Here is a 13,109-nt window from a genome sequence, read left to right on the forward strand (position 1 = left end):
AAAGATGGCTGGGATAGGCTCCAGCACCCCCGTGACCCTTGTAAGGATTAAGTGGATGGATGGATGTATTTCCCCATATTTCGACACAATACATCAGATATGGCAGTAATAATGTACAATATAATGTATATAATGATGTCTTATTCAGATCTTTGGTTTTATATAGTATACTTAGTGGTTTGGATATTTTCTACACGAGATCAAGGATATAATTTTGCAAAAATTACGTCGCCAAGAAATTTTACTTCATTTACTCTTTCAATTGAGTCAACAAGGTCTTTGACTTAGTCTAGTGCCAAAGATTGTAAATTTTGCTTTGTCTAGATTGAAAGATAATTATTTGTCGACCCAGTTTTTTTTTTTATAAGCTTTTAATACACAAGACATATCATGAAAGACCAAGCACAGACCCCATGAGTAGTCTTCAACGGATTTGATTTGAAACTGCATCGTGCAACATGCTGGTCTTATGGTGATTCCAAGAGCCAAAAAGAAGTCCGCGGTTTCAAGATTCGGACTCCAGTGCTCTGGAATGCCGTCCCCTCGGAGGTCAGAGCTGCTCCCTCTGTAGAAACGTTTCAATCGCATCTTAACCTCCTGACTACCAGCAATTCAAATTTGTCCTCTGTTGTGGACCTTTTTAAACCTGAATATCTCCCACCGAGTGCATACGATTGAACTCATTTTTTGTGCTCTATAGAGGATATTCAGAGCTTTCCAATGATACCAAATGTGTAGGGGTGGGGCTTTGCTACCTTTGATTGCATACATCCATCCATCCATCCATCCATCCATCTTCTTGACCGCTTATTCCTCGCAAGGGTCGCGGGGGCTGCTGGCGCCTATCTCAGCTGGTTCTGGGCAGTAGGCGGGGTCACCCTTGACTGGTCGCCGCCAATCGCAGCCTTTGATTGCATCATAAAAGCAAATGGCTTCCCTCAGTGCAAGCACTTTTTAGGGGAGGTAGTGTAGAACACTTTTTATTGAACAAATTTCGGCTTTAAATGTTGTTAGGGCGGCACGGTGGTTAAGTGGTTAGCACGTCCTCCTCCCAGTTCTGAGGACTCGGGTTCGAGTCCAGGCTCCGACCTCCCTGGGTGGAGTTTGCATGTTCTCCCCTTGCCTTCGTGGGTCTTCTCCGGGTACTCCGGTCTCCTCCCACATTCCAAAGACACGCATGGCAGGTTAATTGGGTGCTCCAAATTGTCCCTAGGTGTGCTTGTGAGTGTGGATGGTTGTTCGTCTCTATGTGCCCTGCGATTGGCTGGTAACCAGTCCAGAGTGTCCCCCGCCTACTGCCCAGAGGCAGCTGAAATACGCGCCAGCTCCCCCCGTGCCCCTTGTGAAGAATAAGCGGTCAAGAAGATGGATGTTGTTAGCATGTTTTCTATAAGACGCTTAAGAACACATTAAAGTATTGTTTGAATTATTTTAACTGTATTTGAGCCTAGCATTTAAGTTTTAAAAATGTCCTCTGTAGTGGACATATCATAGCTTAAAAATAAAAACTTTTTATTATCATTATTATTATTATTCTTTCTTTTGCAGTATTCCAGTTACTTCACAAAGATTGGGGAATATCAAAATAAACATGATTGGACAGTATATATATTTTTTTCCTGGTAGTCAGGAGGTTAAGACACATTTTTACACTCTTGCATTTGGCTGAATGTTGTGGGCCTGGTGACTGCTTTCTTTCCCTCACTTCTCCACGGCTTGGAGAGGGAGTTAGGTGTCAATGAATATTTTGGATGCTACTTTACGGGTTCTGCGCCGGATGGCCGGGTTGAGATCCGGGGCGGACCATCACCTTGAAGTTGCCGCCATGGAGACGGCTGCCCCGACCGACCGGGCTGGATTTGGATGATGACCCACTTCCCTGACGACGTCTTCTTGCAGTGCTTCAACTTCTACAATGTACTTTTGCACTATCTAGTTACTAATGTTTATTATCACAAACAATGTAAATTGTTGCCCATTCGGAATCCATTGAAGCCTGGTTATCCTGGAAGGGGGCTTACCACATCTGCGGCCCTTTCAATCAGTTCCTACACTCTTCCTGCTTGCCTAGTGTGTAGACGCAATCTGCTCTGCTCCTGCTTTGCTTTGCATTCTTTCAGCTGATAACTGCTTTTTTCTTTCTTTTTCTGGGATTTTTCCTGGACATTTGACTAGATGTGGCTGTACTACCTTTTTGTTTGGTAGATACAACCAGCTGGACGCATTTTTCAAAAATTTTTGGAAACTCCTCACGATAACGTGAGCACGGCCTGCTAAATCAGCACACGACTGCTACTAGCAGCATGGCTGGACGAATGATGCCTTCAATCTCGACCGATGAATACCACAAACTTCTTCAGAAGATGGCAGTGCTGGAGACAAGAATGCACCGCCTTGAAATGTTTGTGGAGGTGAATGGAAAATCGTGGAATGACACCATACTGCCAATGTCTCCAAACGGTGGTCATGAGCATGCTAACAAAAAGCTAGCTCCATCCACAGACCCTCTGTGGAATGTGCTGGGAGCAAAGCCAAAACTGAGGAGTCGTCGCCCAACAGCTGGACCTGACCGCCAACTAATGCCTGAGGAAACACGTCGGCCTATGCAAAAGGCTACCTCAACCCCAAGAAATCAGTCTTGGACGTTGGTACCAGCAAGAAAAAGGAAACCGTCTCTTGGCCGACGAAGACAAAATACTGATATCGAACTGAGAAACAGGTTTGCCGTGCTGTCGCCGAGCCAGCAAGCCTCGGGGGATCATAGCACCAGTCAAAGGTATGAAACCGGACCTTCTCAGCAAATGCGTTCAGCTACTGAGACACAAACACTGATAATAGGCGACAAAGCCTTGTTTGGTGTTAAACGTCTGTGCAGCAGAAAAAACACAAAAGTTCTGTGTTTTGCTAATGACATGGTGCTGGACATTTCTGAAAAAGTCGACAAGATTGCTATACTGACTACCCGACTGTGAGATCGATTGTGATTCACACAGGAGCATTCGATGTGTTGAAAAAAACAGTCGGAGATACTGGAGCAAGACTTTATTACCCTTCTACACAAGATGATATGCCTAAATGCAGAGGTTTTTCTGAGTGGTCCTCTGCCTACTGTCCGACCAGGTGATGAGCGTTTCACTCGGATTATGTCACTCTCGAGATGGCTGAAAAGCATCTGTGCTTCTTACTCAGTGAACTTTATTGACAATTTTTCTATGTTATGTGAACGTCGCCATCTTTTCCAACGCAATGGGATTTATCTCAATAAGCAGGGAGTCAGATTACTGACAGCCAACATCTTCCATAGCGTGCGTCACTGGACGCTATGTTCCCAAAACAAAGGACATGAAACACAACAACCGATAAGAAGAGGGTCTCGTGAGGCAGGCTCACTATCTTCCACTCTCTGCCCTTCAGAACAGATTGATTTGTCCTCATCTGCCCACACTCCAAACACCGACCATCCAGCTCCCCTGCTCCCGAACGACACCTGCCAAACACCAGCACGACCACCACCACCAGTTTCACTACCAGGTGCACCCCTGCGCTGTTCATCGCCCCCAAGCGACGCCTGCCAGACAGCACCACTATCGGATTCACTGCCGGACGCACCCCCGCGCTGTGCACCGCCCCCGAATGACCCGATGACTGACTCGCCATCGTGTCTCACCAATAGGTTGAGCAATCTGGTCAATCTCTCCATACAGCTAAATAAAAGTCTCTCCAGGCAGCTGCCTGCTGATGACAGTTCGCCCATGCTCCCCCCAAGACGCCACATTCAGCTATCTACTAATCGTCTGACTCCACCAAGCCTCAGCGTACAGCTCCCCATCCGCCGACCTCCATCTTTGGCTGTGGAGAATCTCAACTACAGCTCGGTCTGATATGCTTTGGGTCCAGACTACATATACAATATAAAAAATGTGTGTTCCCAGAATAATTCAGGACCCAAGGAAGCTTGTAGCATTCCTGTGATTACAAGAAATAGAAAGTTGGCAAAAGAAATGAGAAGAAATAAGTCAGAAGCTACAAACCTAGTCAGATTGTCAACCTCTGACTAAACCAGCGTCTCCGATTACCACTGTGAGACTAGCACTACTAAATACAAGATCACTAGTTAACAAATCATTGTTGATTCATGACATTACTATATGATCTCGACTTATTTCTCCTCAGTGAAACATGGCTAACAGAAGGTTCCTGCAACACGGTTCTTGAGGCAACACCAACAAATTTTTGTTTCATGAACAAATGTCGTAATGGCAAAATAGGCGGTGGACTTGCTGCCATTTTTAAATCTCTATTTCAGTGTAAAGAAATGTTATTGGGAGGCTTTAATTCATTTGAATATCTTAGTCTTTTGGTAAAAGGTGAACCAAACATCGTCATTGTCATAATTTATAGACCTCCAAAACAAAAAGGCAGATTCATGGAGGAATTTGAAGAAATGCTGTCAGTAATTTGTACCGACTATGATTATCTGGTCTTAACTGGAGACTTTAACATTCATGTTGACCACAACTTGGATAAAAATACCAAAGAATTTTGTAATATACTTACTTTTGGTCTCTCACAACATCTAAAAGGTCCAACACACAATCAAGGTCACATTCTTGATCTCGTCATCTTGAAAGGTGTTGACATTTTACCTGTTGAGGTGAAAGATCTGGCTATTTCAGATCATTCCTGTGTGTTTTTTGAATTGCAAATAATCCCAGAAGTTCAAACAACTACTGTCTCTATTAAAAAAAAGGTACATAAATGAGAATACAAGCAACATGTTTAGGGAATTAATGGCTGCATCACCAACCAAGACCGTTGATGAACTTCTGGATGAATTCACCTAAAAAAATCTCGAATGTTTTGGATGCTGTTGCTCCTATTAAAACTAAGACCATTTCATCCCAAACTAAAACACCTTGGAGGTGTGCTACCAACATAATGACTTTGAAATCTAAATGCAGAAAAGCAGAGCGAAAGTGGAGAAAAACTAAACTCCAAGTTCATTTTGACCTGTGCAGACAATGTCTTTGTCATTTTAACCAAGAGTTAGTCATAGCTAGACAACAACACTTTTCTGAAATTATTAATAGGAACCTCAACAATACACGCACTCTATTTGCCGTGGTTGACAAACTTACAAATCCCCCAAATCAAACAGCGCCAGAACTCCTCTCAACAGATAAATGCAATGAATTTGCCTGCGACTTTAGTGAAAAAGTACAAGCTATCAGGTCAAACATTGTTACAAACCAGCAAAATAACAAAACGATGCTGCACTTAAAATCACCTAGGAATAATTTAATTACCATGACAGAATTTGACTCAGTGGATCAAAATACTGTAGTAGACTTGGTTCAGCAATTGAAACCTTCCATGAGCTGTCTTGACTCAATACCATCTGGCTTTTTCAAAACCATTGTGAAATCTGTTCAGATCGATTTACAACAAATAATTAATTGCTCACTTCAATCAGGTGAGCTTCCTAAATCTCTGAAAGTAGCCGCCGTCAAGCCCATTCTAAAAAAAGAGAACACTTGATGTCTCCCTGCTAGCAAATTATAGACCAATTGCAAACCTCCCCTTCGTAACTAAAATAGTTGAAAAAGTGGTTTTTAATCAACTCAGCAATTTCTTGAGCTTAAACGGACTTTTGGATAAATTCCAGTCAGGTTTCCGACCTCATCACAGTACAGAAACAGCTCTGATTAAAGTACTGAATGATATAAGATTGAGCACTGATGCAGGGAAGGTATCGGTGCTCGTCTTGTTGGACCTCAGTGCAGCATTTGACACGATTGATCATCATATACTGTTAGACAGGCTGGAAACTTGGGTGGGGTTAAATGGAACAGTTCTTAAATGGTTCAGGTCCTATTTGAAGGAAAGGAGTTATTTTGTGACTATTGGAAATTTTGAATCTGATCGAAAGGCCATGACATGTGGGGTCCCTCAAGGGTCGGTCCTTGGACCCCTGTTGTTCAGTCTGTATATGTTACCTTCGGGTCAAATGCTTCAGAACGCCGATGTTGACTATCATAGTTATGCAGATGACACACAACTGTATTTATCAATGTCCCCAAATGACAGTAGTTCTATTAACGTATTGTATCATTCTCTAGAGCAAATTAACAACTGGATGAACCAAAATTTCCTTCAGCTGAACGAAAACAAAACAGAGCTCATTGTTTTCAGCAATAAAGAAAAGAGGATTGCTGTTAAAAAACAGCTTGAGTCACTGTCTTTAGAAACTAAAGACCAAGTTCGAAATCTTGGGGTATTAATAGACTCAGATCTGACCTTCAGCAATCATATTAAATTCATCACAAAAACAGCCTTTTACCAGCTGAAAAACATATCCAGACTGAAGGACTGCATTCTTCAAGCAGACCAAGAGAAGCTTATCCATGCTTTTATCTCTAGCAGACTCGATTACTGTAACGGTCTTCTGACTGGACTCTCTCAAAAGAACATGAGACAATTGCAGCTCATTCAGAACGCTGCAGCTCGAGTTCTGACCAAAACAAAGAGATCAGAACATATTACTCCAGTACTTAAGGATTTACACTGGCTCCCTGTCAGCTGTAGAATCGATTTTAAAGTTCTGCTACTCGTCTATAAATCACTAAATGGTTTGTGTCCTGAATATATCCAAGAAATGCTGATTGAGTACAAACCCAGCAGGGCTCTGAGATCTACAGAATTGGGCCAACTAGTGGAACCCAGAGTTTGAAGCAAACGTGGTGAAGCTGCATTTAGCTATTATGCTGCACACAGATGGAATAGGCTACCAACAGAAGTGAAGTCAGCCCCGAGTGTAAATGCTTTTAAATCCAGGTTAAGAACTTTTCTTTTTTATTATACCTTTGATTAGGGACTTTTAAACAGCTTTAGGTTTTTTTTATTATTATTTTAAACTTACTTATGTTAAATGTTTTAAAGTTTGTTGAATGTTTTAAGATTGTTATTGTTTGTTCTTTCTAGTAAATTGGGTAACCTATTTTCATTTATTTTTCTTCCCCTGAATGTTCACTACTGTTTCTTGATGCTGATGTGTTGTCTTTCCTTGTGTAAAGCACATTGAGTTGCCTTGTGTATGAAATGTGCTATACAAATAAACTTGCCTTGCCTTCTGTTTTTGTTAAATGGTATCTGTAAAACCCTCATTTATGTATGTTTGTACTTTGCTTTCTGTCAAATTCTTGTTGTGTCTTTATATTTTCAAATTAATATGATTGGCCTGGGTCTGGTCGTCCCAGGTTCAGGTTTTCCTGTCCGATGACGAGCCTGCTCCACCTCGATCTACTCCTTCAGCTGTAGTTTCTACTTGAAAATTGTCATTCCTTTTTTTCAGTGTCTGTCCATGTCTCTCCATCTTTCTTCCATTCCATCAATAACTAAGTTATTTCTCCTCGACTGTCCTTTTCATAAGTTTAATTCTGCCATAATGTTTGTGACTTCAATGCAACATTAATGAAGTGTAGCTTTATGGCTAACACACTGGATAGTGAATTTACCAGGAAACAAAAAAAACACTTTTAAATGAGATATATGTTTTTATTTACATAATGAATCAAGTTAAAGCATTCTAAAGTGACGTTGAGACACCAAATCCGTACTTTAGTAGTTGACGGTCTTTGCTGGCTTGGTTGCATCCAGGTCAGCTTCCAGGTAACGGAATCGACGATGACGACGCAGAATTTCAATCGCCCGTTGCTCTATGGTGGAGGGACTAATACCAAGATCCTCTAGACCAGGAAGTCCTGGGTATTTCATGTCAGTTGCATGAAACTGGAAAACAAGTTTTCATCAAGTTCCACTGTGATTGATTGTGATGAGAGCTGTAATTCTTACTTTAAACTTCTTCCAAAGTCTTTGTCGTCTTTCTTACCCTTTCTATTTTATCTGGGGTTGTCCAGGGCTCAAATGGATTCATTGCGAAAAACTGAGCCACCAGGCTGAAGGAACACACAGAGAAGGGAATTAAAACCTTTAAACAAGTAAGAATCAAATCCTCAAATGAAAGATTATCTTATGGGAACCAACCACAATTGTGAATGAATGTTATCATGTTTAAACACTTACTGCATGAGTGGGCGGGGGACAGGATAGGGCACAAAGGGTCTGTGAATGATGGAGTAGATATACTCCACAAGGTCATGGAGCAGGTACCGGTTGGGACTACAAAACAGAACACAAACGCTGCATCATTATACGTGATGTCAATTGTGCAAGTTTGCTTTGAGAGTAAGTTGGTCTCTTCTGACCAACGTGTATACCAATGCAAAACACATCAACCAAAATAATGTACATATTGTTTAATAACAAATACTACAATGTGTCCCTAAACTCACATCAAGAAGTTTTATCATTCACTGACAGTAACTATAGAATGCTGTCTACTGCCCATGTGTCCATCGGGCTTACGTGACATTGTCCAAAATGAGTATTATCTTTGTAAAAGCACAATCGTTGATACAGCTCTTGCATTGGATGGAGCCTGCTGGGCTGTGCTGGTGTATGTAATGTTGCGCCATTTGAGTGTAAACACTTGGTCACCTACCCAACTAGTGCATATGTCTTGCCATTGGCCTCTGGGTCTTTGACGGCGCTGATGATGGCCTTCGCCACGTCAACAACCTAATGAAGAGGACAATTTTTTGGACAAGTGAGTAGGTTAGAATGGTACCATGAGATTAGGAATGGGCCAATATTAGAATCTGACGGTACGATAATCGTGAGCAAAAATATCACCGTACCGAGGTCCCTCGCTATTTTATGGTTCACTTGTTGCGGATTCACTCTCGCCGATTTCTACCCCTCCATTTTCAATAGTGAGTACCCCATAAAATATTTTTGCCATTTTTTTGTAATATTTGAGTAAATATAAACAGATCTTTCTTTCATTCAACACAATCTATTAAACTTCTAATCAAAATATAGAATATTTGCTGAATTAAGAAACATGTATTAAAAAAAGTTGACATTTTACTTCTTTTAATACTTCTTGGCAAGTCAGTGTCCCATCAGTGGTGAGCTATTTTCAGAATAGATCCCAGTTCCCAGTTATTTTTACTTTATTATAAATGCTTTTTCATTCATCCTATATGTTCTTTTTTCCATTTACATTCATTTTCCCCCATTAAAAGTATGTTGTTGTTGTTGTTTTATTTGATTATACAGCACAGTATATATATATTTTTTGTTTATTATACGTTTTGGTATGATTTTTAGTTTATTCTAAATGCTTTTTCATTTATCATATATGTTGTATTTTCATTTACATTCATTTTTTTCTCATTAAAAGTATGTTTTAATTTACTTATACAGCACAGTATGTATTTTTTTCATTTATTCTAAATGTTTATTTTATTCATACTGTTTTTTTTTTTTGTATTATGTATGTTTTAAGGCTGTAAAACACCTAACCTCACACTTCATTCCTGCACTTTTCTCCCAGGTATTAACGTTTTCTCACATACTGTATCTCTTATTTAAATACAGTAGGCACTCTCAGTGTTCTAACCTTTATAATAGTAACAATAATACACGCGGTGCGGTGAGCATTCTATCTCAGCGGACAGTCTTAATATTAATTATGAAGAGAGGAGGCAGGACATGTAAACCCAGTTTGACCGGAACTGCATCACCGCAAAAAAAAAATAAAAATCAGCGAAACAGCGAGGCCACGAAAGATGAACCCGCGATAAACGAGGCATAGTTATTTTAGGGGAGTATCGGTACTTTTTTTTTTCTTTTTCCCCCACTTAAAACACTGAGTGCTACAGCAACACACGTGAAGTGAAGGTCGCTAGTTTTGACGCTTCTTTGGCGAAAATAAATATGGGTCTTAAAAATAGGTAACTATCGCAACAAAGTCATATTGAAACACTGGGCAGCAGAATTGGTCCAAGTGAAAATGCAATTTGATTGGTTGGTAGCTTCACATGGGGCGTTGTGCTGACTCAAAGCAGAAAAACGGTACCCACTGAAGGCACCTGAAAACAGACAGACATGTCTGTTTAACCTGTTTGGGTATTGCCCACAAGGCAGTAATAAGCAGAGGGATTAAATAATTTTTCAGGACAACTCAACTCATTTTGCTCTTTTTTTTCTCATTTTCCATGATTGGAAATTTGGCTAATCATTTTCCATATTTTCCGGTAAGCATAGGATCCCTGAAAATGAGTTATTATCTTTATTGTCGTTCAAATCTTCTTCCCACTGTCATCTTTGTTAGATTTCAGCACAAGGTGGGTTCGAATTCATCACAACTGCACAAGCAACAAGATAACACTAATGCAATTATTTATCTTCTGTGTTAGTGACAGAGGAAAAAAAGTAATCTTACGCAAACAGGCTGCTTGACTGTTTTCTTCCCGAGGCTGATGAGCGGAATGGCTCTGCCAAACCAACGCATATCTGAAGAAATGACATCATAGTGAGTGAAGTTTGGATTTTCAAATCACGTTGACGCATGCTCGGTCTTTACTTGCGTAGTAGTTGAAGAACCTGTCCTCCCTCCCAAACATCTCCGAGGGCTTCATGATGATGGCGTCGGGAAACTCATCTCTCACCGCTGTCTCTCCCACAGCCTGAAATACACAACAAAGCACAGGTGTCAAATACAAGGCCTGCCAGCAAAAGCTTGCCATCATCATCATCAAAATATGATGGTGAGGAAATTATAAGGGTTCTCAAACATATTAAGAAATGAAGTGTGACTGTCTTGCATTCTAGCCACATATCTAAGCATCTTTTTTTTCTTTCTTTTTTTTTAAATTAAGAATACTGTTCCACTTTCATCAAAAGAAAACATTTAAGCTTTGAGGTTTCATTTATTTCATTAAATCTGTTCCCGTTTCCATAAAAATGATCAGTTTCTATGGCTGGGGAATTGGAAAGCAGGTTTCCAACCTTGTTCCTCAGGTATTTGGATGAGCTGCGGATGTCAGCGTTGAGGTGAGAGATGTGGATGAACTTAGTGATGCCAGCCTCTCTGGTTGCCTTGGCAATCTGCTGAGGGATGCTCACAAAGACATCCTCAAATCGGTAGTTCCTTCACACAGAGGCAAACTAAATTCAACAAATGCCAGTATTCAATGATTACTTAGTTGGAAATGGTGTCAGGTCAGGTTATACCTTGTTTCCCATTCTTTTCCCACAAGATTGATGACCACGTTGGAATGCTCCAACACTCGTTTGATGGAGTCTTTGTTCCTGGCATCCCACTCCTGTGGCAGAATTCCAAACAAAGTAAATGTGAGGTGTCTGATATTCTTGGTTGGGTGGAACATCACTGAACTCTTCTGGAACTTACGGACCATAAAAATGATTTGTCCGAGGTCTCCCATAGGCTTGAAATACATGGTGTCATATTGATCACAGCGATGAGGGACTATGATCTGAGAGCCAATACGACCTGCAAATCAATAACACACCAAATAAAAACTATGACTAGCTTTCAGAAAAAAGCATCAAGGCATCAATGTTTGGATTCCAACTCAGTGCAGACAATGAACAACATTTAGTTGAGTTGATGGGAGAATGGCCCCTCATATGTTAGGTTTGCATTGAAGGAAGTGAGGAAGAGTCAGCCCATCTCTTCTCCACTCACCCAGTCGATTGACCACGTATCGCCCCAGGAAGCCTGTAGCACCAAACACAGTGGCGGCGATGCCACTGGATGACGAGCGGCCTCCCTTCCCTTTGGGGATGACAGCATGGTGCAGCTTCCTCTGCTGAGACGGGCCCACACAAGAGGCTGACAATGCAACAGGGGGACAGCAACCTTCTATTTGGAAAGAAATGCCAGGTATTATGTACTCATAGGCTCACTTTTAAGTGGCAATAACTGTAATAACATAGACTAGTCTGTAAGTAATGTGTTATAAGAAAAATACATTGAAACAGTTGAAATTACCTTAAATTTGAAGAAATTATAAGTACAGTGATTTTATTTATTTTGGTGTATACTATATTTCACTTAACGCTACATTTGATTCAAATAATTACAATAAACAAATAATTTCACATGACCCGCTTAGGCCCTTGTTAGAAAGAAATGCATTTACTTCGACATTTTTTGTCAGTCCAAAACTTACGATGTAAACTATTTCTTCGTGGTTTCAACCAGTCTGATCGTTGCAAATTTGTATCGGAGACTGAGTGAGATCCACACCTTGACAACTCTGCACGCTCATGAATGGAAACAAATTCAACTACTGTACTGAGCGATAAGACAGTTCGCGCAACATCATGGCTCGACACATGACTTGAAGTGAGAGTGAGACTAGCCAGCGTCCTCAGGTAGCCATTGAATGAACAAAAACAGCTAACTAGCGTTAGCTATTAGCCAGGAAGATTAGCAAGGTCGTTCAACACGCATTCGCGTTTGTAGTGTGAGTCTGTGTGAAGACGCTGTATTAAGCATACCTAAAAATTCACAAAACCATGTAGCCACATACAGTATTGACTACTAGTTTGACTTTACTCACTCGTGATCTTTGGAAGGACACTCGCAGAACGGCCAACAAGCGCGACGGTCGCCATCTTTTCGTCTACGGTATCCAGTGAGGACCGAAAGAGAGCGACGTTGGTAATATGACAACAAAGCCAAGGTTGATATTTCAGGAGAGGAAAAAAAAAGCAAGTTTTGACGAGATAAAAGATAAGCTATGGTCACTTTCACACCACAATTTTATTTTAGAGTACTTATACAATTAAGATGTACGTTTATTCCCCCCCAGAAAAAAAAATCCTATCGGGTAGCTGGACATTTAAAATAAAATAAATAAAAAAATAAAAAAATAAAAATAATAATAATAATAATAATAATGTTAGTCCCTAGTTAAGAATGGGCTTATGTATGTATGTATGTATGTATGTATGTCTGTCTGTATGTATGTATGTATGTATGTATGTATGTATGTATGTATGTATTTATTTATTTATTTATTTATTTATTTATTTATTTATTTATTCATTACAAGCACGTTTTTTGCCACATTAACTTTGTCTGCACTCCATTTCAGATTTTAATGTTAACTTTAATAAAAAACAGTGCTTTGATCCCAAACTTTTCAACATTAGTGAATGATGTCACGTGTGTC

The 13,109-nt window shown here is 40.3% G+C and overlaps 1 protein-coding gene across 1 annotated transcript; it reads right to left on the minus strand.

The window, feature by feature from the left end:
• Positions 1–7,533: 7,533 nt before the first annotated feature.
• On the minus strand, positions 7,534–12,612 carry LOC144016794 (NADH dehydrogenase [ubiquinone] 1 alpha subcomplex subunit 9, mitochondrial-like). The gene is made up of 11 exons (XM_077518113.1): positions 12,495–12,612; positions 11,615–11,791; positions 11,322–11,419; positions 11,140–11,231; positions 10,915–11,056; positions 10,490–10,592; positions 10,349–10,419; positions 8,561–8,637; positions 8,083–8,178; positions 7,889–7,955; positions 7,534–7,788 (listed from the first exon to the last, which is right to left on the minus strand). Exons 1-11 carry the CDS (start codon positions 12,547–12,549, stop codon positions 7,618–7,620), a joined length of 1,149 nt encoding a protein of 382 aa, XP_077374239.1. The 5' UTR covers positions 12,550–12,612; the 3' UTR covers positions 7,534–7,617.
• Between the last annotated feature and the right edge of the window lie 497 nt (positions 12,613–13,109).

Source organism: Festucalex cinctus, chromosome 3 (assembly GCF_051991245.1).
Source record: "Festucalex cinctus isolate MCC-2025b chromosome 3, RoL_Fcin_1.0, whole genome shotgun sequence".
NCBI lineage: Eukaryota > Metazoa > Chordata > Actinopteri > Syngnathiformes > Syngnathidae > Festucalex > Festucalex cinctus.